Here is a 26,059-nt window from a genome sequence, read left to right as displayed (position 1 = left end):
TTGTTTACTTGGTCGCTTAGGGGTGGTTGGTTGTGCGACTAAATAACAAGATGAGGTGGTGCTCGGGGTACGAAATTTCCGTGCGTCGGTGGTTTGAGGGGAAGTTTCCTAGAATAGAAGTTTCTATAAGTGGAAAGTTTCCAGAAGTGGAAGGAGTTAAAGGCTTGCTAGGAGGGTTGGATTTGTTGTTGTGGTTCAGAAACTTCCTGCAAAGAGGTGAGTGCATGACCATGGCTAATCTAAGCCTTTGATTCCTTGTTCTTGCTTGTTTGTTGTTGTTTTGTGTGTTTTCTTGTTGGGATTGGTTGCTACAGGTTCCTATGGACGTATATGGCTTGGGTTTTGAGTATTGGGCGACTTGGAGGAGGTTGGGAGCGAGATTCGACTCTTGGCTTCGAGTGGATCACGGTTGCAGAGGGAGTGTCGATCGACACCAGCAAATCGGCATCGATCGACACTGTGGGGTAGTGTCGGTCGACACCAAGGCCAGTGTCGGTCGACACTTGGCTGGTGTCGGTTGACACCTCCCTTCCAATTAGATGATGTTTGTTTTCCTGGTTTGTATGTCTTGTTTGTTGATTGTTTGGAACATTGGTATCATTGTTGCTTGTGTGTATAGCCCAGTAGGTGGGAAGATTGCCTCACTGAGTGTTTATCAAATACACATTCATCTCACTTTGTGGTTGTGGTGCAGGTAAAGGCAAAGTGTGATCGTGGAATCAAGGCAATGAAGAGGAGGATGTTCTAGGGACTCGATTGGTTGTTGTCTGGCATTGCTAGGTTGCTAGGGTTGGGTCATTAGAAACATTGCTAGGTTGCTGGTTCCATGTTTCCTGTTTTGTTATTGGTTATTGGTTATATTTGAAACATTGGTTATTTATTATTATAGGATATTTATTGATTATTGGTATTTGTTATTCTGCTATTGATTGTGATTGTGGTTAGGTGGCTAGTGGATATGGGACCACTAATTGTGTTTATTTATTATTATTATTATTTATTATTTATTATTTATTTATTTAAAAAAAAAAGGTCGAGTCGTTTCATTTGAGAAGCAACCTTGGTCCCAGTGTCGATGTGGTTGTTGTGAGGTGAAGTCTGTGGCTGGAGCAAAGTGGAGTATTCCAACTCATCTCTCTTGATACTTGATCGCTTAAGGGTGGTTGTTTGTGCGACTAAGTACCAAGATGAGGTGGTGTTTGGGATACGTGATTGAATGTGACTTACGTTGCGATGGGAAAATAGGTAATAGGAAAGTTTCTAAAAATAGAAGTTTCTAAATTGAAAGTCAAGGTAGATCTAGTCGAGAGATATACACGATAGCATCAGACTCGTTTGCTCTAGGCCATGTGGGCCCAACTCATGTGGTACCGTTAGGCCAATGGACTTTGTGGCCAGAGGGTGGGAGTGGTATGTTAGCATTGGATGGCGATCTAAGAGCGCATTTTTGGGTGAAGCTCCAAGAGCGGAATTTTGAGATTTCCTGGTTACCGTAGCTACGGGGAGTGGCTCGATTGTACAATCCGGTCGGAGGATGTGCAGGTTGTGGTGACGATTGTACGGAGGTCCTTGGCGAATGGACGGTGCTGTGGGATTCAAAGATGAATCCTTGTTGGTGGGGGAGAATTTTAATGCCCTTAAACTGGATTTCCGGTTCGTGCATCGATCGACGCTAGGGGAGAGCATCAATCGATGTAACTGTATGATTTGTGATCGGGTTAGTTTTATTTTCTCCGGTTTGTGGTTGATGGAAACCTATGGCTCGAGTACATAAGGAGAACTCGACAACTAGGGTGGAGTTTTCAGCCACTTTGTCATTCCTAAAGAATTAGAAAGAAGAGAGAAAGGTTTCCAGTGAGTTTATGTGAAGTTTGGTGTTTGTCTTGAGAGATTCTTCCTTGGGAGTTGAGATCTGAGGTTAAGGACGTGTTGGGGCTTAATCTCAGATCTCCACTCCGAAGGTTTCCAGTGAGTTTATGTGACGTTTGGTGTTTGTTCATGATAGATTCTTCCTTGGGAGTGGAGATATGAGGTTAAGGACGTGTTGGAACGTGAGTTTATGTGTTTCTCGTAGTTTCAGAGTCAGATCCGCTTGCTAAAGAGTTGAGTGTGTTACCATGTGTATATTGTATGTTTTTTGGTGATTGATTCTTGTTTGCTTGTTTGTGCTTGGTTGTCGTGGTAGTTGTAGCTTGTTGAGGTTAGGGATTTGATGAAGATGCGAGGTTGCATCGGTCGATTTAAGGAGTGCATCGGTTGAGACAACTAGAGATTTGATGGAGACGCAAGGTTGCATCGGTTGATGCAAGGAGTGCATCGGTCGACACAACTAGGGATTTGATGGAGACGCATGGTTGCATCGGTCGATGCAGCTAGGAATTTGATGGAGACGTGAGGTTGTATTCGTTAATGCAAGAAGTGCATCGGTCAATGCAAGGGTATTGCATCGATCGACATAAGGAGTGCGTCGACGAAAGGGCGCAAGGTCGACGCATGTGTTCAGAGTTGGCTGGTTTGCTTCCTTTTGTGTATTGTTAGTGTTTGTCTTTTCGCTTGTGTATAGCCCAATAGATGGAAGGATTGTCTCACTAAGAATTTGTAATAATATTCATGCATCTCAACTATTGTTTGTGCTGCAAGTAAAGGTAAAGTGTAATCGTGAAATCAAAGCGATGAAGAGGAGAATGTTCTAGAGACTCGATTGATTATGGTCTGGCTTATGTTAGGTTGCTAGAGTTGGGTCTTTAGATTATTGTTAGGATGTTGGTTATTTGGTTCTTGATATTGTTGGATTATCGATTGTTAGACGTTGATATTTGGTTATTCGTTGTTTTAATGTGTTGTGATTTCTACTGTTGAAGTGAATGTGGTTAAGTTGGTAGTGAGTATGAGATCATTAGTTGAATTATTATATTAAAAAAAAAAAAAAACAGGTCGAATTGTTTCAAAAATATCTTTACATGTCCTTGAAACTGATTAGTCACAAAAAAAAAGTAAAACTATGAGCGTTCAAGTACATTTGGTGATACTGTTAAAATCGATTTGTACCGTTAGGACTTATAAAGAGTCAAGATGGCCAGTAAGCTTTTTATTGGGGTATCTCAAGCCCTAGAACAATTCTTGAACCATTAGATATATGTGTAGTTGTGATCAGAAAATTCAGGTCCGATTATATGCTTTGGCAACCCGTTGAAGAAAAAGAGTTATCATTATTCGTGAGTCTTGGTTATTTGTATAGCTTAGGTAGCTAGATAGTGTTTGCCTTGGTTGATTCATTAACGTGAACGTTTCATTCGAATCATTTTGCATGCATAATATTTTTTAGGCCTAGGCATAATATCCAGGTAGGCAGTAACCAAAAAATATCTGAACGGAGGCTAATTTATATTCTCTCTGTTTTATTACAGTATGTTAAGAAAAATATTTTCGTTTTAAAATATAGGATGTTTTCAATTTTCCAAACAACTTTTATATTTATGTTTTGCAGTTTTGTTTATGATTTGTTAAACTTTTTAAAAGTAGTTATTTCTTAATATACGTATTCTAGCTAAAACATCCTATATTTTGAAAAAGAAACAGTATATCTGAATAATCGAAACCGAACCGATAACATAATGAGTACTCCTAATTACCAGAAATATAATTACTTATAACTAATATCCTTAAAATTACAATTATAAATCCGAAAATATCAGTTATTTTATGACTGAAATAACTAAAAAACCATTAAAAAAATTTATGATATTTTAGGTATCCAAACCGAACCAAGCCTAAACATAACCAAAACAAACCCGAATCAAAAAATATCCTAATGGATCTTAAAACTATGACCAAATTACCCAAACAAAAATCTGAATTGGGAGGCCTAGTTGTAGCTAAGGAGTGATAGAAAGGTATATAAATAATGGACTTATCTGATATAACCCCTGTTTTAAACATCGCTCAAGACGGTTGATTCCTCGCTGGAAAGTCACTCGGGGGTGCCACGCCGCCGGGATTATGTTGTAATCGGAAAGTTCAAGAAATAACTATTTTACTCCTTTAAACTTAAGAAATCAAATGTTTGGAGTAGATCTATTAATTTTAGGTTCAAATTTAAAGAAAGAAAACAAAAAGAAGAAAGTGAACCAAATGAAGGGAAAAAACCAGCCGTCATCTAGGGTTGCAGAAAGAAAAGGAAGAAAACGATAGGAAAATGACGTTTATTCCATTTATTAATAATCAAGTTAAAAAAAGCTAAAACCACTAGTGAATCATGTGACTCTAGTGAATCAAAAACTGCTAAAACCCCTACATAATTCCATCTATACTCAATTTCTATACAAATAACTAATATATATAAGTAAACTACTAAAAAATCTTAAAACTATGTACCTATTAATCCCCGTTTAATCCCTAATTTTTTCTTTAGTTGTTAGGCTCATTCCGACCGCCCGACTAGTGTTTAACGATTTTTAAAACAGGGGATATAACTAGCTAAAATAAAAAGGGGAACCAAACCAAACCAAATAAAGTAAATAGGTTTTATATGATTTAAGTTTGTACAAAATCAATAAACCATAAAATGAAGACAAATGATACCGTACTGTACATGTTTATTGCAATAAAAATTTATAACGAAAAACAACCGTAAAAATCGAGACACCGAAACAAAAACCGGACAATTCTTGGGTTCACTTCTAGGGACAAACCTCTCTTATTCACCCGCTCACTACAAGAAAACCTGCGTTTAGCGACTACCACTTGTGACTCTTTATTCAGTCGCAAAAAATAGCGACCACTTAGCGATTCATTTACGACTGTTTCCAGACCAAAGTTACAGAAGAAGCAAAACAGTCACACATTTACGACGGAAACAATATAGTCGCAAAACAATCACAATTTGAGACTGCAGTGACAGTATTTTATAGAAAAAAAAGAGTCATAAATTAGCTATGATTTCGCAACGTATACTCCGGTCACAAGTTTATTTATCGATAACTTGCTAACTCCTATTTTTTGCGACTAATGTGCAACTTAACTTTGCGACTAATGTACAACTTATTTTGCGGCTGTTTAGCGTCTAACACCTGAATTAGATATTATTTTGCGACTGTTTAGCGTCTAACACCTGAATTAGATATTGTTTTGCGACTTCTTAGCAACTCTCGATTTTTTGAATTTGAAATTTCACATTAGAGAAATGTTAACATGTTTCTATACACATTTCCAATTTGAATTGATCAATATCAGTCATATAAACTTTGTTAAAGCTTTCCATTTCAGTATTTAGACACAAAAATTTCATAATATCTAAATCATTGTAAAGAGTTACATGTTATTTCATAAGAAGATTTCTAATTTTATGAAAATTGCAAAACAAAGATGAAAACAATATTTAAAGGTCATAAACTATTTCATATACTCTATAACACAATCATGAGTCCATATTGTTGATTGATATCAATAGAACTGGTCAAAAATGATACATTCCAAAAATTTGTATTGTGACTAAATTCGGAGAGTCACAATACGGTAACAATTTGCGACTGACTTGTTACTAATTTTGCGACTCTTGCAATTTTCGACTAACTTGCTATTAACTTTGCGACTAATGTGCAACTTATTTTGCGACTACTGATCATTTTTTATAAACCCAAACTGACATATAATTTTGTCTAAATTATAAAATCTAAGCCTTAACCACTCTTTTATAAACACAAACCAAAATACCAAAATATAATTTTATTTAATTATAAAATCTAAACTTTCATCCTCATTTATAAACTCAAACAGACATATAATTTCGTATAATTGTAAATTTTAAACTCTAAATCTTAACCACTCTTTTATAAGTCCAAACCAACAAATATTTTTGTTAATTTATAAAATCTTAGTCTTCCTTTATAAAACCAAACCGACATATAATTTCGTTTAATTGTAAAATATAAATCTTAATTTCTCTTTTATAAATTCTAATCAACATATAATATTCTTAAGAAAAAATTACATATATATTTTTCTTCTTTTAGTTGTTTTTTTTTTAAATTTAGTTTGGATTTATTTTTTTAAATATAATATAACATGACATATTATTATATTTTATTAGCTAATTAAGAAGGGATGAATAAGAGAGATTAATTTGAACCAAAAAATTTAAAAATAAAAAGACTGAGCTTTTTTTTTCAGAGAATTTTCTTTCAAGACTGAGCCATCCCTACGGATTAGTCACTTACTCCACTTATGGATTTATGTCTATATTTCTATAATTAGAAAATAATCATACAAATAAGGCTAAATTTTGATAGAGTTAGAGGACATGTTTTTAAGTTTTGTTTATGTGTATTTTTTATTTCTTATAGGCAGAAATTTTATTAATAGAAAACAGGGAAGGAAGTGTGAGGCTGAGTCAGAATGGCAGAGAGATCCCCTCGTGCGGCACGCTATTTGTTCTCTTCGCTTCACCCCAAACCTCATCATCATATTCATCACTTTGTAGATCTTTGACCATTGACCTCCCACCCACCCCTCCCTCCCCTTTCAATATGGACTCATCCCAATCTACGTATATCGTATACACATAACACATGCATACATGAGATTTTGGTCCAAACTAGCATCATTTTTTTTTAATCCTATTATAACTATAGTTCCTTTTTCCTTTATTTATTCTTATCAAACACTGTCTTCATTTTACAAAATTTGTTCAAAGTTTAAATTACACGAATTTTCAGGTTTATCACACGAAGTTATAATATTTTTTGTTTCATTTTAGCGCAACTCTTATGTGAACTTTAAAAAAAAACAAAACTTAAAATCTGATATATATTTACCAAAAAATCGAATATATTTCCCTCTATGCTATATTTCTCTTCTAGAAACTAAAGAAAACGTAGATCAAATAGGCGATTTTTCAGAAGATATGCAATATTTATCCAAAATCATGGAGAAGGAAGGGAACGTGAGAAAATGATGGAGTCGATGATGTGTATAAGAAATATGTGAAGAATCACTAGAATTGGTTTACAAATTGTTTCCCGCTAGACGAAAAATTATGAGATTACGGAAAGAAAGACATATATAGATCGTTACTTGACTACAGTAACAGCAAGAGCATTTTGTGTAATACGAGGCATCGTCAAGTAGTCACGGTGTATAATTTTATCTTGTTCTTATCCTTATTCTGTTATCGTTATTACTTTATTTGTTTTTATTGGACAAGATTTGTGTCAAACCCAACACAAACATTGCCCCAATCCATTAATTATCGATGACCCATTTAGCTTCATTGACACGAAACAGTCGAGCGTCATACATAGGGATCTGTCAAATGATTTGCAAACCTCAACAAGTATAAAGACTTTGTAGCTGTTGTTGTACGGTATTTAAACGTACATAGTATATTTTTTTTCTTAATCAATTTTGTTTTCTTCATGTTTTTATGTCATAATCAATTGAGTAAACTATCCACACTTCAGTTAAAATCAGAAAAAGTTGTTCACATCTAAAACTTCTTTATTTTCATGCCATGTAAATTTTTATGCTTAATTATCATATACATTCTAAGGTATACTGATAACTAAGCACAAATTCAGAGAAAGATGAACCTAAATGAATTATGCATAAATTCATGCCACATAAAAATTTTAAATTTTGGACTTACAATTACTATAAAAAATTTTGGACCTATCAGGATTTTGCCAAGTTGATCAACTAAACTTAAATTCCATCCGAAACTTTACGAATTCAATTTTCTTGGCATATACTTATTTCCAATCTGGGTAAGGCTGGGGTTTCTAACGTACAAGATTTAAATACTTTGACTAAATGTATATTCAGTTTGACTCTAACCAAGCTACACATATAAAATAACAACAATTGAAACTAGTGAAAAATATCATAATTTATAATGTTTTCAAATGATTTCATAATCTTGTTAAGTGTTAATGTCTACAACGTGAGAATTGCGGCAGAAGAAAAAAGAGGAACGTTGACATTGGATCCTCAATTCCTCTGCATAGCACGTGAGGCTTTCTTACATTACATCCATTTTGTAGCCTCCTAAATTTTGTTCTTTTCTTTTGAGTTTTATTTTTAATCTCTCTTTTTGAGGTTCGTAAAATTGTATGGTTAAACTTCAATATGCTGTTGTCAACATCAGAGTCCACGTGCCTTGTACTTTTTTCGAATTGGTCGGTTCTGACTTACGTGGGTTTACACTGTTATAACAAGTATAATGTTCGTGTAGTGTAGTGAGTGTTTTCAGTATTCTAAGAACAATCATTGTTACGTTTTACAGTATCCTATAAAATTGGGATGTCTAGATTTTTCTTACAATAATTAAACAACATTGTTGTCTACGTAAATTGGAGAATTAAACGCGCCTATACTATTGTTGATTTTTTTCCCATCGTTTTACAATTTCCTTTGCACATGATTGAGCCGAATCCGTCCAAGTTGTAAATGGTGTGGACTTAATTGCGGAAATTGATCATGTACCAGATAAAATAAGTGGATATATAAATAGGCAAATTATTTAAGGAAAGGCAAAAGAAAAAATAACAAAAGTTACGTATATATTGGTTTGTTTTTTAAGGCTTATTCAGAAAAAGGATTTAATCTTGGTAATTTTTATGTTAGACAATATGGACAAGAAATCTCGTCAAAACGTGAGTTTGGGCCAAAATATAAGAAGCAAAACAAGCTTTAAAGAGAAACAACCACAAAACTTTGTAGGATCAAAAGTGAACTGAAAAATATATCTAAAACAACTGAGAGAGTACGACGCCTTCTTTCAAACGTCGACTTAATAATAAAAAGGTATTTTTATTTTTTTTCATTACATAATTAGATAAAAGAAAACAACGTCACAAATTGAGGCCAAATTGTGAAAACAACATATAAATTGTCTGGAAGCTTGTAGTCGAGTGGTAGGGAGCGGGACTGAGACGCTACAACGTTTCAGGTTTGATTCCCCTGTTGCGCGAAACTAAGTCACATTTTCCTTGACACCTTTACACGGATATAAACGTATCTAACGGCCTATTTGAATATTTAGAAAGGGAGTCTATCCATGGGTTGCACCTCCCCCAGAGATTAGTATCGGGCCCTTCATAAGACTGGGGATTTACTCTGAGTTATCAAAAAAAATCTCGTAAGTGTTAGAAATTACAAATTTAAAGAACACAAAACAAAACAATAAATATAATACATATGAGTCGAGTATTCTTGTCTTCCGCATCTTTAATTTCAAAAATTTTATGTGACATCGTGTAAATTTCTTCCTCCAACTCACCATGAAACAAATTCGTCGTCTTCTAATACACCAAATAACAGAAAAAATAATTTAACCAATTACATTATTTAAATCGTTTTAATACATTTTCACTTAACCGCCCTAAAATCATAAAAGTTATCATACCAATTGAAACAACACAATCTATTTTCTATAACTAAATATCTTATAATGTTTAATTACGAAAACAAACAACAACTATTACAAACCGACAATAACCAATCTCAGATTAATATCAAACCATCCACATGCACATTAAAAACATGTAAATCAAACTAATAAAACCAGCAACTGAGATCGTAGATCATTTTTTCTCTTCATGCTCATGATTCTATGTCACATTTTACTTGCACTATAAGTAAAGAGACGTATGAGTATTATCACAAATAATCAATAAGATGATATTCCCATATACTAGATTATACACATGAACAAATAAGATCATAAACCATAAAATCTGTGTCTACAGACACCCGGCGTCGATCGACATCCTGGTGTTGATCGACACCATCACCATACATTACTACTTCTGTCTTGGTGTCGATCGAAACTTTCACCTTATTATCGTCGACACCCACCTCGATTCGTCCTCACGACCAACAATATGTGTCAGTCGACACCCCACTCCTGTAATACCTCCATTGGCAATTTTTCCTCCATCAATCAACTATGTTTTTCCACCACATCATCTCACACAACCAAACATTCAAGGAACAATCACACAACGTCACACAAACATCAGAAAACACAAAAAACATCAAAAAATCAATCACACAATACACCAAACAAATCACAGAAATCCTAGTTACCCAGGTAAATCATGGTCATACACTCACTTCTAATTTAGATTGATTAAGACGAAGGACAGTAACGGAAACAACGCTACAAAACTTCTTTCTCCTCGCCTTGATAATCTTCAAAATAGACTTTTCTGCTTCTCTTAATCCTTCTCAAACCTTCATTTGTTCTCAAGATCCGACCGACATCTCTCTGTCTCTTTCTCCCAAGAACAACAAAACACAACTAGAAGAAAAATAGAAATTTTGTTGAATTTGAAAGTTTTAAGATTTTTTCCAAAACCAAACCAAACCAAACCTATCAACTTTGAAAATTGTTGGTGTTTATCAACAGTCAACACCCACTGTTTTTTGGGCTCGAGAGTTACAATTGAAAATTAAAAAAAAAATGAGACTAAAAATAAACAATTCATTGTATGTTTAATTATAATTGGCGGTTGTTCATACTATAAATAATTGACGATTTAGCAGAATTGAAAGTTTCAAAATATAATGTAGAACATGTAAGATTTTGAAGATCAAGTTAAAATGTAAATATTGCAAGGTAGCCTTCTTAATTTGATTAATTAATTATATATATAAAATATACTCGGTGACTTATAAAATATATGGTTATCTGCCGAGTACAATTAGACTTTTTTTTTACCGGTAGCATTTAGAAGTTTATGACAATAAAATAGAACAAGTTGGCGTAAGACAGAAGAATCTTTTTCTTGATGTTTTCTTCTTGGGTATTGTAATTAATAAATTACTACCATTATGATTAACCATATGCTCTGTACATTTCTACTCATATTAGACAGAAAATATTATATAATCAGGTCAGGCATAAAATAAGTTCTTAGTACTACTACTAACACGCACAACAACAAGAATTTGACGGTGTATAAGTTTCCATGAATCTTAAATTGGTTGAACCAAAATACATGAGCTTTTTAGTAGATAACATTACCCTATTGAAATGTTGTTAGCAGCATATATAAGCGGATAAAACTATGTAGATACGTTTGTATAATTATAACAAACATGTTTTAGTACTATAGAGTAAATTAAAATGGTTTTAAGGATTGCATTACGAAGATTTGTTACGTTCATTTGTTTTTTTTTTGTAGTTTAGGTTGCATAGTTGTTTTCCATAGTACTATAATGTATTACTGGCAATAATTTGACTAGTCAATCAATATCCATGTTTATTTAATCTATTATATATTTATATCTAAATTTAAGTATCCCTAACCATATATATAAAAATATCTACGACAAGCCTATCTAACTATTATATTAGCTAATGTGTGGACCGATGATTTGTTCATAGTAGTTTTGTATCTTCCTCAATTGGCTAATGAACACCAATATGAGTCGCTTTACAACATCCAAGTAAGTAGTGATTATTTTAAAATGCGTAGTAGGGGATTTATCTACCCTACTCTCAAATGGTAGATGATAATGCGAAGGAAAAAGATAATAAAATTGGGGAGAAGCAGAACAGCTTCTCACGGAGGGTTTAACCTAATTAAGCTCTTAAGCCAAGAAGATGACCAAATAAATATATGTTTAAAGTAGGAGACACGGAAACAGCTCCCACGTTCCTCACTTTCTCTCTCTTTTTCTTCCCTCTATCTCTCGTCTCACCAACACTAATAAACAACAACCAAGTTTATATGATATTAAAAATGCGTAAAAGAGTTATATCTCCGAGGAATAATCAAATATTAAGTTTTCTCTCTCTCTCTCTCTCTCTCTCTCTCTCTCTCTCTTCCTTGTGATCCTCCATAAATCCTATCATCTGTAGTCCCCTAATCAATCCTTTTTCTCTTCCTAATATTACTCTTTGTAGTGAGTAGTGGCCAAAAATATTCCATCTCCCAAAGCTTACGTTGAGTTGTGTCCTCATGGTAGGTTAACTATTTCTTCAATTCTAGCTATACCAGCTTAAGTAGTGAATCTATCACTTTCATCTCAGTTCCTTTACTATATGATTCTCAATATTTATACGCAATTCCTTACAAATTATGGCTTTATCCTCATTTTGACTCCTTGGTTAATAACTATAGATTTTAATGGTGGATACAGCTAAGAAACAGTTGAATTATGGTATGAAATTGTTTTTTTCTTTTTAAGCTTGTTTATCTGTTAAATAATTTAGAAATTGTGTAAATGGTGTGGTAGGGAATTCAGAAACCGGCATGGTTGGATGCGCTATACGCAGAGAAGTTCTTTGTCGGATGTCCATACCACGAGACAGCCAAGAAGAACGAGAGGAACGTGTGTTGTCTTGATTGTTGCATCAGTCTCTGCCCTCACTGTGTTCCCTCTCATAGATTCCATAGACTCCTTCAGGTTCGCCGTTATGTGTATCATGATGTTGTTCGGCTTGAAGATCTCCAAAAACTCGTAGACTGCTCTAACGTTCAAGTAAGTAATGTTTTCTAAGACCTATTATAGATATATCTATCTATACATGTTCCTCTCGTATCTATGATAAATTGATTGGGGGTTGAATTATGGACAGGCTTATACAATAAATAGTGCAAAGGTGGTGTTCATCAAGAAGAGACCACAAAATAGACAATTTAAAGGAGCTGGCAACTATTGCACTTCTTGCGACCGAAGTCTTCAAGAACCTTATATCCATTGCTCCTTGGGTTGTAAGGTTATTTCATCCTAACTATTACTTCTACAAAATATTCCACTCAATTCTGCTTGATATACTATTCTCACTTAGAATAAATTTTAGGTTAAAATATTATATATATATATATATATTATGTATAATTAAGTTATGTGATAGTGTGAACTTTAGAGTTGATTCATTTCTATGAGAAACCTCATGTTCCCCTTTTAAACTCGTCCATAAGTAGAAAATACAAATACAGCATAGGATACTATTCTGCAAGTTAATACATACCCTGACTATTATTTATTTTTTGCTCAAACGTATACATTGTTACTTATCTAACCTGACCGTCCCTTAAAATGTTTTTAACCCATAAAACTTGTTAGTTTCCGAAGATGAGAATCTCAAGAAAAAACGGGTTAATAAAATAAACCGTTTATTGTAAAAACATTATAAATAGGTTAGATTTTGAAATCTTGTCCTTTTGAACTAATGTATTATTTAATTAAAAACATGAAGAAAAATCCATAAAGGGGAGGCTAACATTTAAAAAAATAAGTCTATTTTATCCTCTCATTGACCTTGCCGTTGGAACTTGGAACTATATATGTTTATATGCATAAATACTGTAAAAACTCCCATATCATGTGAAGCTAGTGCTTTGGTCCAAAGTGGTGTAATCCACAACCACACTTCAAACCACTTCATTGTTGCACTTTGTGATATTATGTTGCCAGAAAATACAGTGAATTCACCATTACACGCACACATATAGTCGTAAAAACAATATGCTTTTTGAGCATGTATTGTTTTAATGTTGCAAGAAATGAATATTTTAAAGATTTTGGTTTATATATGCATGTAGGTGGACTTCGTGATGAAACGTTACAGGGACTTAACCCCATTCCTAAAACCATGTCACACTCTAACCCTAGGTCCTGACTACATCATCCCACAAGACTTACTGACGGATGATGATGTGGCAGCCTACGAGACTCCTCGATCAACGGTGGTAGACGGTGATGAGTCCATGAGCTGGTCCTCGGCTTCCTCTGATAACAATGCCGGTGCGGCTGCTGCGTACGCCGCCTCCACCACCCATGTTGTGAGGAAAAAGCGGACCGGATTCTGCCTATGTGCCAAATCCGCTAATAGTTATAAAGAGGTATCAGAGGATCCTGACGATATTTCCACTTGCATCAATCGGCGAAAGGGCATTCCTCAACGATCTCCCCTCTGTTAACGTACTCTTTTATTTTTCTTTTTGTTTCTTAATCTTCTTTATTAGTTTCATTTCACCATATAGTCTTATATGTTACATGTATGAATTCTTGTGGCACGGTCTCTCAAATAAAGTTTATAATCAGCTTTCTTTTTTTGTTTTTTTTTTTTTTTTGGTTACATAGAAATTAGTTTAGCATACTTAAGAAGAAAATTTGATATGATCGTATAATAATCTGTTTCCGTTTGGACTGGACATTGATTGTGTCCAATAGATTAGTTTGAACAAAGACTCAATATCCCTAATAGGCATAAGCAAATATTTATATTCTTAACCAATATATAGATCACTTTTGTATTTCGTCACTCAGATCATGTGACGTGGTCGGTTCAGTGACCCCACCACATCGTTTACTTAGCGAGATCTCCTTTCTTATTCTCGAAAATGAGGAGGAAGGATATCTTGCCAGTGTATTTGTTGGGGGGCTTGGTTATTCTCATGTTATTTGCCATTCGCCAACCTTATTTTGTCTCCTAAAAGACGATGTTCTTATTTGGTTCCGGATAGGATTAACCTGGAAATATGTCCCCTCTAGGTATTTGTCACATAACTGGTGTGTGAAGAGACTATTTCTCTTGATGTATTTGTTGGAGTAGCAGTTGGAGGGTGATGTGACATCACTGATGTCGCCGGTTCTCAAGTGTCTATTGGACACTTAAGTATGTTCTCAAAAGGAGTAGGTAGTGTCCATTCTTCGGCTAGTTTGCGATTGTCATGCAGTCTGGGAGGCTTGCTTTTCCACTTTGTTTTCGTTGACCTTGTTTCTTATCCACATGTTGTCACACCATAAAATTTTATATTAAAAATCACGATAAATAGATTGAGGAAAAGACGAATATACGAAAGCGAGATTTTTTTTTTTTTTTTTAATTTATTATATTAAAATATAATTGGTCTTCCCAAATAGGCTTGGCTTTAGATTACATACAAGAGACCCAATATATACAAAAAGAAGGAAAACGACGTTGAAGTGCCTTCGCCGGAAAGGAGGATCGGATCCTGCTGATCAACCTGAGACAACTGTTCGAACTGTAGCGCCGGTGGTTGCAAGATCGACGACGTTGCGGCGGATTCACCAGATCGAATCCCTTGACGGTAGCAACCCAGATCCGTCAGTTCTCCATCTGCGGTGAAACCACCGGACCTGCTACAAATCTTCCGACCAGTTCAGACAACCAATAACAGGCTCCGCGAAGTCAGGTCCCGTTCCTAGCAACCTGCTCACTCAGATCGAACACCCCCCTTATAACTCCGGCGACAACCGCTTCCTTCAGGTAACAACTCTTCAATCCGGTCCGGTGGAAGCAAGTATCGTGGCGGTTTGCAGACGGTGGTGGTTCAATTCACCGTCCAACATCCCCGAAAACCCACGAGAGCCTAGAAGCTGCCAAACTCCACAGTTAACCACCGTGACAACGCAACTCAACCCTCCTGCCTCCCAGCCGACTTCCGCCGCAACCCACAGCTCAGATTGGACAGCTGAACCCCAAGAAAACTCCACCGCGAGCCACCGCGACTTGATCAAGAGCTTCCCGAACTGACAAAAAAAGCCACAGTCGCATCGGTTGGGAGACCAAACCACATCTCTGTTGTCGGAGAAGAGATCTACCCACCTCTGCCTTCCTCTTGCAGATCCAAAGCCTGCAAATTAAGCGCCGGCCTCCTTACCTGACATACAACACCAAACCACCAAGCAAAGAACCGCCTCAACTGGAATGAGAAAACTCTCACTACTCATCTGGAGCCAACGAACCGCCGGATGAGAATAACGACCCACGAAGAAACCACACCCGATCCGCCAGATCTGGTTCCGGATTTGATGCCGTCCTCAATCACCATCACCAAAACTTTCACCAGCGGTCACCACCAACAGAATCTTCGCTTCACGCGCCGAACAGACTCACCAGAACCACCATCCTGAGTGACCAGACCAAGACGGAGGACCTCCTTACCGATGGGAAGAGAGATGTCAGAAGGAAGAGAGAAAAAACTAAAAGAGGATAGAAAGCCCTCTTCGGCGCCGGAAGGGCACACCGGAGAAGCAAAAAAACCTAGAACTGAAAGTTGGTTTTTAGAGAGAAAGGAGAAAGAAAGGAGAGAGAAAGTTGTCAACTTATTTTTCGAAAGCGAGATTTTATCTCTTTCTTTAATTCAATTAATTTAACACAGTATGACTGTTTTATGAGGTTTTAAATCGCATGACACAACCGTGGTGATCTGCCATGTATAATACTATCTGTACACTTACTTTTCAAGAAAAAAGACAAATGAAATTTGTTGGGTCGTTATAGTGTTTTCGAGACATTTCAGTAAACGTTTATTTATAGGAGTGAGTATCTTGATCTCCAAGTTAGAGAAATGATAAGATTGTGCGTAAACATCAAGAATAATTTAATTTGTCTGGATACGCAAGGATAAGGACATAGATATATTTCAAACTTATTCCAAATATATTTGGGCGTAGTTGTCTGAAAACTTCTAAATATATTTGATATTATGCAAAATTTTGACCGAGCACGTTTTATTTCGAAACTATACACACGCGCGAGTTCCCGCTGACGTGCTGGGTCGAATTTTTGGGTCACGGTCCTTTATGTCCAGTCCGATTGTATAAGTCAAAATGAAAGATGGAGGATGGAGTTTAATTAATTTCCTAGCAATGAAAAACTTGTAAGCAAATGTCTCGTTTAATGTCTTTCTTTGTATTTATTTATTTGAACTTCTCTCTATATGATGAAATACCCTAACCCACTTTTCCTTTACCGATATAATTCTCTGTCAATATTCGCTTAAGTTAAACACTTAGTCAGAGCAGGGCCGGCTCAAAAATTTATTGGACCTAGTGCTACAATAATTTTTTTTTTTAAATTGTTGGCTAAAAATATGCAACATTTTAAAATTTGGACCCTTTTTGATAATTATTAGATAATTTAGGACCTTCAAATGCAAAGAAAAAATTGTAAAAAATGTGGGACCCGGTGTTCTTGCACACTCCGTACACCCCAAGAGCCGGGCCTGAGTCAGAGTTACTGTTTCTATAAATTTAGACATTTTTTCGTCGATAATTCGATTAGACAAGCCTTAAATCTTTTTCGGATTGCTTTCAGACTTCTTAAACATGAAAACTCAAAAAAATGGTCGAAAGTTTTTATATAGGGTAGAAGTTCACTGAGAAACCCTACCCAAAATCGCGAATCTTCTTTAGTTCTTTTGCACGTCAGCCGCTCAATATTTATTTTCCATTCTTGTGTCGATCATCGAAACAATACACGCGGCCAATTAGGCTGGCCCATGGACCACCGATGGCCTCTTGGTGGTACACTATCCAACAATACTGCCATAATGATAGCCTTCTAAGTTCTAACAACATTGTCCGATAATCCCACTTTGTCCGAAAAATCCGATTACTTCCAATTTTTCTTGAACATTCGGAATTCCATCAGCTAATATTGATCCACACCGACCACTTTATCAAGCCATTCGAACTAGCTCTCAAAATACTCAACCATTCTTCCTCCAGCTCCACTAACTTATGTATAAATTCGACTAATTATAAATTACGGTGGAGACGGGCGTTACATATATCCTCACCTTCCTCGGTCATTCCTTTGGTTCTTCCTCACATATATTGATAAAAAGCTCAGCCATATCAATATCATAATTATATATTATGGAAGCGATTAGTTTCACAGCTCAATTCAGATTACGATAAACGTATTTTAGAAGCAAGCTGTAAATCGATATAACCCCGAACACTTGTTAAAATTCCTAACCAAGGAGCAACTAGATAATGTGATTATACATAATAAGAAAGGTAACTGGCATAGCATACCAACCCAGATTGGCCATTATTAGTTATCTACAACTTTCTCCAGCATCATTTTTTCAACCAGACTCCTGGGATGCATCTAGCATGGCCAGGTACTCATTGATAGCTTCAATTTCCAAAACAAGATTGATATCATAGGCCGACAAGGAATCAACCCTGGCGATTTCATTTGCTATGTCATCTTCTATTTCAGAGTCCCGCTCTTGCTCTTCTTCCTCGCAGTCGTCACCGGATGTGCTTCCTCGGTTTGCAGTCTCATCACTTGTCTCATCTCTCATCTCAGAGTCCTGCTCTGCCACACCACCATCAACTTCATTGGATGTGCTTTCTCGACCCCCGAAAGCACTACTCTCCGCAACCCCATCGTTAGCGCTGCTTGCTGGGTTTGCTTCTGGTACAGATTGTAGTAGCCTTTGGATTATATCTTCTCGGTTGCCACCAGCCTGCAAAGCAGAGGTTGCTGCAGAGAGACGTAAATGGCATTTCATCAAATTCTATACAACGGACTTCAACAATAATATGCAACTGCAGAAAAATTACCTCGTCCTCGTTCAAAGCCCATAGTCACAAGTTCGTCAACTGATATCCCAACTAGTTGTTCTTGTCTTTTTCTTTTCCTCGATTCAATGTAAGCCTGTATCGACGAGTTAACTTTTGGGTTCGTGAGTGTATCAAGAGCTTGCTGAAAATCGTTCTCATTTCTCCGGAGGGATTCAGCAGCAAGATCCCTTGCATATCTGCAAAAGGTAAACGCCTTTAAGTTATACACAATGTTTTTAAGCAGAAGCCTCATGTTAATATAACACAGGAGCTTGAAGGCTTTATCTAACAAACACAGGAAAGCTAATCGTTGATCTGCAAAGGTAAAGCACTTTCACATAATCTTTTTGTTCTTTGTTTAACCTTTTTTCTAACTTAAAACAATTCTGTATAAATAGCAGAAGACAACAAGTGTAGAAGTATTTACTTACCCAATAGAGTTGAGTCTGTTAAGCATCTGCATATCAACAGCTTTCTTCATGGGTGTCACTCCATACCTTTTCTGCTCACTGCAATATCAGCTTTAGTTTTTGCTTATTTGAAGATCGAAAAGTCAATACATACCATAACTTGCAATTAGACTATTATGAACATACTTTATTTCTTTTTGTCTCTGGAGATCCTCCTCCCGCTTTTGGGCTCTTTTTGCCCTCTCTTCAATAAGAAAATCAACAGAACTTGCAATATCCTGATTGTTCAATCGCAAAGCTCTTTTAGCATCCTTCTCTTGGAAGCCCATACCCATAACTAGAGACAGTGTTTCATCAGGTATTTGTAGCTTCATCACAATGCACAACAACATTAACTTTATAACAATTGAATAACACTAAGTGCGAGGATATTCCAGTACAGCTCACTAACCTGCAAGAATTTCGCATGGGCGGACTTCAGTGCATTCAAAGCTTTATCACACTGACCAGTGTGATATGCCACAACACCTTCTAGTAACTCTAGTCTCACATATCTAGCAATTAGACAAACAAAATATTTACTCTGTAGGCAAGGCACATTTATTGGGTATTCCTCAGCTCAAAATGCAAAAAAAAAACATATGAAAACGAACTCACAGTGCCATCTCTGGACTTTGACCTGCTTGAAGGAGTCTCAAACGAGAAAGATCCTTCCCATGAGCACGCTCGAGTCCTTTCCTTGCTCTCTCGAGGCGAACTCCAGCATCTGAAAGGCATTTGATGTCCCGGAGCAAGAAATAGCACCATACAATGTCTATTTCCATCATAGGGAGGTTGTCAACAAACTGTAAGAATATAATACAGTCATGTGTTAGATACAAATGAGGTTAATTCAGCATCCCGGAGACTCAGAAAACAAGCTATAAACCAGTTTGCTAAGAGGATCCGTATTGGTATCATATGCTGAAATTTATTCAAATGAGAAAAGAATACCTCGAGAATCTTGGGATCACAGAGCAAGAATGATTCCTACAAAACAAACAAAAAAAGACAGGACACTGTTGCAGAACCATTCACACCACAAAAACGTACTTGCAACCAAAAAACTGAGTCCCAGCAGTAGCAGCAACTAACCTCTGCCATAGCAAGCACTTCAACTGCATCGGAATACATTTCCATTTCTATTAAACTTTTTGCTTTAGTGTGTAACAAAAGACCCATCATTGCAGCACTGTGGAACAAAAACAAAAAGACTTCATTAGCATTCATGTTTGCCTAGCAATTCCGTTTCCCAACCTGATTGAGCAATACCTCTGATCAGTCTCAGTTCCAAACTGTACTTTATGACCTCCTTGATCTTCCAGCTCAATGTTATAGTCTTCAATCGGTAATGAACCATCAGCATGTCTCTTGGATAAAGCAGTCGCTGCAGCTCTACAACATTCACATAGACAGTCACCAATCATTAGTACCAAATCAGACTAAACATACTCACATGACATAAGAAGTGGCAAAATTAAGACTTTACAATCAAAAATCTTGCTCTAGTTTAATTAAAAATCAGAATTGGCAAATTGCGTTCTTGCAAAAAGACACATGAAGGTTTAAAAATTCAGACTTTATAACCAAAGATGATGATCAAGAGACTCACTTGACACGAGAGAGACGACGGGACCTTTCTTCCTCGTCCACGATCGATTTGCCTTCTTCGGGTGCAGCGCCTCGAGTAGAGAGGATCTTGGAGTTTTCTTTAATACCCAATTGCGCAAGCGTGAGAGTAGCATCGCCGTCGTCTTTGAGGATTTTTCCGGCGCAAATTAGTTTGATTGAGCCAGGATCGAGACCTGATCGCTTAGCGACTTCGTCTCTTAACATGTGTAGAGTCCAATTCTCGAGTTCTACCTCAATTAAACCTCCCCATGTCCCAGCAACTTTGAGTTTCGCCATTGATGAGTTTTCTGACTTTTTTTTCTCGGAACAACGCTAATTAGGTTTTACAGAGAAAGTTATAAAGTTTTTTTTACTTATATATTTATTTAGTCGGCGAAACTAAATATATAGTAATATTTAAGATTTTCTCAAATCTTTTCTCAATATTTTTATTAGACTTTTTTCATGTATTGCTGTGATTATTTTTTTATTAAAAAGTCCCCTTTTAATAAAAAATTATTTTATTTTATTATATAAAATTTGATTCTCAAAATTAATAACTCACAATAAACATGTTAGTTTCGTGACAAAAGTCAATTATATCAGAAATCACAGTTTTCAAGCTTGGTAAAACAATGCGTAAGATAATAGTAATCTTATTATATTAAAAAACTTTGTTAATCCCAAAAGAAAAAGGATTATAAATACAGCCCTCTATATAAGCAAATAGATGATGCCATAATTTTCACCAAACAAAATAGTTTCCACTAGATTTATTTTTCTTGGTAAAATTTTTTTCTTTGTTATTTATTAACTTTTTGTTTGACACATCATTGTTCTTGAACAAGTCTCCAAGACATTTGTTTGTATGCAAGGCTGTTAGTACCATTAGGGTATTATGATTTGAGCTTATCACAACTATATAAAAAGATTCATAGATATTACCACGTATTTTATTCGTCGTTTCTTTACGTTTCTCAATTTCATAATGCATACTACGCAATCATTGAATTTGAAGTGTTACCAAAGTTTCTTATGCATAATAACTAAGGTTTTTGGGATTAACAAATTTCTCACGGTGTTATTATTATTTCTATTAATTTGCCGCATAGGTAGCGTAAAAAAAGATGAATACACAAATACAAGATAAACAGAGATTATATAATAGAAAGTGTTCTTATCAATGAACGATAATACGTTTTACGAGAAAGTGGGAAGCAAGAAAAAAAAAGCAATAAGCTCATTGGAATAAATTTTCGCAAAATAGAAAAGGTATTAAGGAAAATATAAAGAAAATTATTAATTCTAAAAAATGTAAATACTTACTTCAATATAAACATAGATCGTCTCATATTATTCATCTAACAAAATAATTTATTCAAAAATATTGATTTTAACTTTGTTCTATTGGTGAAACTTTTTCTTAATGGGAAGACATATTTTCCTTATTTCTTAAAACCAAAATATACTCATACTTTTTAGTTTTTCAGTTTGGAATAGTTAATATTAATATGTTGACCCAAAAAAATAGAAGATTAGTATATGCATTTTCTTTTTCTAATACCGTACTTTAAAATTTATTGTCGTAGTTTAAGACTGTTTTATTTAATTTATATTTTCATCTTTGAATTATTTGAGATTTATATCTTACCGTGCTTATAAATTTCTATTATTTCTTTAATTATGTCCAATTATTTTCTTCTAATTTCTCAACCTTGATTGGTTAGTCATAGACCTTTTTTTTTTGCAAACATAATTGTTACCATTTTTTCAATCTCAAAAGAAGATAAAGAGAAAACGTTCATCAACCTAATGGTTGGATAAAATATGTAATCAAACACAAGCCTACAATAAACATAGATAGATTGGAAAAACATAAATCGTTGTTGATAGATCCATAAAAGCTTTGAGACATAGGCTACATCATGGTGTGTCATAGAAACTTCCATGAATACATTGGAAAATTAAACATTAGTTATTATCAAAAGATTTTGTGACGTTGGAAAAGGGTCTTTAGTTTCATTGGTTGCTGGAGCAAGCCACTTTGAGATAACTAAAAGATGTAAACATGTTCTCTCCACACAGGAGGAGGACAGAGCCGAAGTTCTCTCTATGGTGGAGGAGGTTGGACGCAAGATTATCTCCCTAAGGGAGGAAGGTGGGGGAGGTTGGACGCAAGGTTATCTCCCCAAGGGAGGAAGGTGGGGAGGTTGGACGCAAGGTTATCTCCCCAAGGAAGAAAGGTGAGGGAGGTTGGATTATCCCAAGGGAGGAAGGTGGAGCGAAGGTTCTCTCCATAAGCGAAGGTTCTCTCCATAAGCGAGGAGGGCAGAACCGAGGTTCCTTCCATGGTTAGTCATACACTATTGTGATGTAATTTATTTTTTATTCAAAATGTTTTTTGAGTCAACAATTTTAGTGATTAAAGAAACTATCCCAAAGTGAAAGTAAAGAGACATATAATAGTTGGCTTAATTTGTTCATATAGACATTTTCTAGATGATGTAGTTGATAATATATTTGTAACATATAGTATACCTAGGTGTAAACAAATACACATTTAATGGTAACATACATAAAAGATTTGTATATGGATATAAATCAGTGTATTACAATAAACAAATTTTTTATAAATAATATACAACAAATTTTTAATATATTTTTATTAAATTTAATTTTATGTATAATACTTTAAACCCGTATATCGGGCGGGTCCTTGTCTAGTATCAAATAAACATAAGTGATGCAAACTTTTGGATTTCATGATTGTTTGGTAAATAATTAATTAAATAATATATTATTCAATACTGATCTTAAAAGTTAGCTGATAATATATTATTCTAAATTAAAACAATAATAATGATATGTAAATGCAAAACAAACATACATAAACTATGCATATAAGCAATAGCAACATATCAAATATGTTTAAAACAAGCATACATAAACAATGAACACAACATTAAAAATATAAGAATGGATGACCCCTAATAAACATATATTTATCTTCTACAATCTTATTATATAATGTATTGTTTAAAAAGTTATTAAATCACTAGATCATGACACACTCACCAGATCGTGAAAAAGGTCAATTTTACACAAATTTCTAATTTTAAAAGAAAAAATCTTACTAACTCACCAGATCGTGACACGTGCAATTTTACACAAATTTCCAATTTTAAAAGGAAAAATCTTTTTAAAAATTCAAGAAATAAAAAAAATTACTAATAAGAAAATAAATTATAAAGATAACTTTACGATAAAATTACATGTAGTTCTTATAGAAAATTCTTCTACAATAATTATATTTATAATCCTACGTTATCTTGAATTCTTGACCTAATCCTAAAAGAAAAATAATTTAAATATTAAGATATGTAGTCTCTCATATCTTTGTCATATATATATAGAGAGGAAGAGGTCATTCCAATGTATCGAACTCAATTAGAATTTTCAAATATGAGCACTAGAGATGAAAACTGAAACTGTGAAGAGAATGAAAAGTCACCCAACAAAAGAAATAGAACTATTATGAATAATGATCAGATTGTTATGACGGAGAAGGCGCTTAGATATCAACTTCATATGCGGCTGAAACTAGCTACACTAGAGGCATACACTAAAGGCATAGGTCAACAAACTAAATCAATGAGTAAAACTCATATTCAGCTTCACATACATATTTTTTCATCATCGACTAATATTATTTTACAAAATATAGAGCCCCTAGCTTACAACTATGCAAATAAAAAAATGGTAACAAATACAATTTTTTTTCTTTTTTAATTTTCTAAAACAAGTTATAACTAGCAAACATTCAAACCCATTAAATTTAACCACATATATCGTGGAAGGAAATCTTACAAAAAAAAAAAGGATAATTGAAGGTATTTTTTTATGCCAATCCATCTACTAGAGGATGTATTGATAACAATCAAGATAATCATGCTCTAAAACAAACAAAAATGAAGATGTCCCCGGAATAAAACGTCAGACAAGTGTGGTAATAATTATATTTTATATTACGAAATTCAATATCCTTTACTATAATAATTATACAGTTAAATAAAATTGCATAAAATAACATTTTATTATATAAAGCTTGGTTCTCAAAGTTAGTAACTCACTAAATCGTGACACGTGTTAGTTTTAATGATCAGAGATCAAAGTTAAAAATTCACCAGATTGTGACATGTGTCAGTTTTAACGAATAAATACTCAAGTTAGTAAACTCATCAGATCTTGACACGTGTCAATTTTAAAGATCAAAAATTACAATTTTCAAGCATAAGATAATTGTAGACTTATTATATATATTTTTTTTGTTAATCCTAAAAGGAAAAGGATTGTAAATACACCCCTCTATATAAGCAAATAGATAATGACATATTTTACGCCAAACAAAATAATTTCTACTACCTTTGTTTTTCTTGGTAAAAATTTCTTCTTTGTTTTTTTATTAACCTTTTGTTTGACACATCATTGTTCTTGAATAAGTCTTGAAGGCAATTTGTTTCTTGTCTAATCAAAGCAACTATATATAAAGATTCCAAGATATTGCTACATGTTTTCATAGTCATTTCTTTGAATTTTGTTTCGTTTTTTCAATTTCATAATGCATATTATGGAATCTTTGACTTTGAAGTGTTAACAAAGTTTCTTATGCATAATAACTAAGGTTTTTGAGATTAACAAATTTTCTCACTGTGTTATTGTTATTTCTATTAATTTACATGGCATGTAGCATAAAAAAAATAAATACACAAATTCAAGATAACAACATAGATTATATAACACTTGATCAACTAAATAGAAAACGTTTTTATCGTCCAACGATAATACGTCTTACAAGAAAGTGGGAAGCAAAAATTAACAAAAAAAACAATGAACTCATTGGAAAAAATTTTCTCCTAATTGATGAGAAGGTAAATTTTTACTTTTCAACCAAAATATTTAAATCTTTATTAATTAATTAATGGGACAATTGCATATTGTATACCTTTATTTGGCCTTGAATGCTTTAGTAGACCCCATATTCGATATTTGAGAAACATAACCACTAAGGGTACTGAAATTACAGTTGACTCCCTTTCGACCAAACAAAAAAAACACAAGCCGAAATGACAGATGTAACCTGGAGGAAGTCTGCAATAGATTTACTTAAGGTGGATTACAAATTGAGTATATGTGAAGACATGAAGGTAGGTCTACTCCTTAATTATAGTTTAAATTTTAATTAAAAAAATTATAAAAAATAATTTGATAAACCTATTGACCAAATAATAACCACATAGACTTCCTGCATTGAAATAAAATAAATTTATATATAAACAAGTCAAATTAAGGGAGGAAAGGCTGATTAGGTTAAAATTATTTGATTTAGGGTTTGCTTACGTAGACTTCTCTATAAACTATTGTTAGTTGACTTTGTTATGCCATCAACTGTTAATATTATTTTAATACCGATAATATAACCAAACGGATAGCTGAACCTAAGTGAATGTGTACCGATTCCTTGTTTTAACCTAACCGGATAATTTAACGATATATATACTTCTTTCAGTAGGTCAAACCTAGTGTTTACGTGATCTCTCTCTCTACAAAATTTCTCTCTCTCCAAAATTTCTCTCTCAAAAATTCCGATATTGTTGTTCTCG

At 34.4% G+C, this 26,059-nt stretch overlaps 2 protein-coding genes across 7 annotated transcripts; one reads left to right on the top strand and one right to left on the bottom strand.

Moving 5' to 3' along the window:
* Positions 1-11,782: 11,782 nt before the first annotated feature.
* LOC104699967 (protein RGF1 INDUCIBLE TRANSCRIPTION FACTOR 1) lies at positions 11,783-14,062 on the top strand. 3 transcript variants are annotated; one of them, XM_010415397.3, is made up of 5 exons: positions 11,794-11,966; positions 12,126-12,165; positions 12,241-12,486; positions 12,584-12,724; positions 13,554-14,062. In XM_010415397.3, the coding sequence occupies exons 2-5, from the start codon at positions 12,163-12,165 to the stop codon at positions 13,929-13,931; spliced, it is 768 nt and encodes a 255-aa protein (XP_010413699.2). In that variant the 5' UTR covers positions 11,794-11,966; positions 12,126-12,162; the 3' UTR covers positions 13,932-14,062. The 3 variants fall into 3 exon arrangements, with proteins under 3 accessions (XP_010413692.2, XP_010413699.2, XP_010413716.2); XM_010415390.3 differs by lacking the exon at positions 12,126-12,165 and having other exon boundaries at positions 11,783-11,966; XM_010415414.3 differs by lacking the exon at positions 12,126-12,165 and having other exon boundaries at positions 12,250-12,486.
* Positions 14,063-17,687: 3,625 nt separating this feature from the next.
* On the bottom strand, positions 17,688-20,779 carry LOC104699989 (uncharacterized). 4 transcript variants are annotated; one of them, XR_015563622.1, is made up of 10 exons: positions 20,401-20,750; positions 20,061-20,183; positions 19,884-19,980; positions 19,743-19,778; positions 19,407-19,594; positions 19,201-19,303; positions 18,936-19,086; positions 18,771-18,848; positions 18,340-18,536; positions 17,688-18,259 (listed from the first exon to the last, which is right to left on the bottom strand). XR_015563622.1 is itself a non-coding variant. In XM_010415424.3 (10 exons), the coding sequence occupies exons 1-10, from the start codon at positions 20,694-20,696 to the stop codon at positions 17,856-17,858; spliced, it is 1,704 nt and encodes a 567-aa protein (XP_010413726.1). In that variant the 5' UTR covers positions 20,697-20,779; the 3' UTR covers positions 17,688-17,855. The 4 variants fall into 4 exon arrangements, 3 of the variants coding, with proteins under 3 accessions (XP_010413726.1, XP_087317067.1, XP_010413737.1); XM_010415424.3 differs by having other exon boundaries at positions 18,936-19,117; positions 20,401-20,779; XM_087460941.1 differs by having other exon boundaries at positions 18,936-19,027; positions 20,401-20,775.
* Between the last annotated feature and the right edge of the window lie 5,280 nt (positions 20,780-26,059).

Source organism: Camelina sativa, chromosome 1 (genome assembly GCF_030686135.1).
Source record: "Camelina sativa cultivar CO46 ecotype springtype chromosome 1, ASM3068613v1".
NCBI classification, from domain to species: domain Eukaryota; kingdom Viridiplantae; phylum Streptophyta; class Magnoliopsida; order Brassicales; family Brassicaceae; genus Camelina; species Camelina sativa.
The sequence above is the reverse complement of the archived record's forward strand: the minus strand, read 5'-3'. Positions and strand labels throughout refer to the sequence as shown.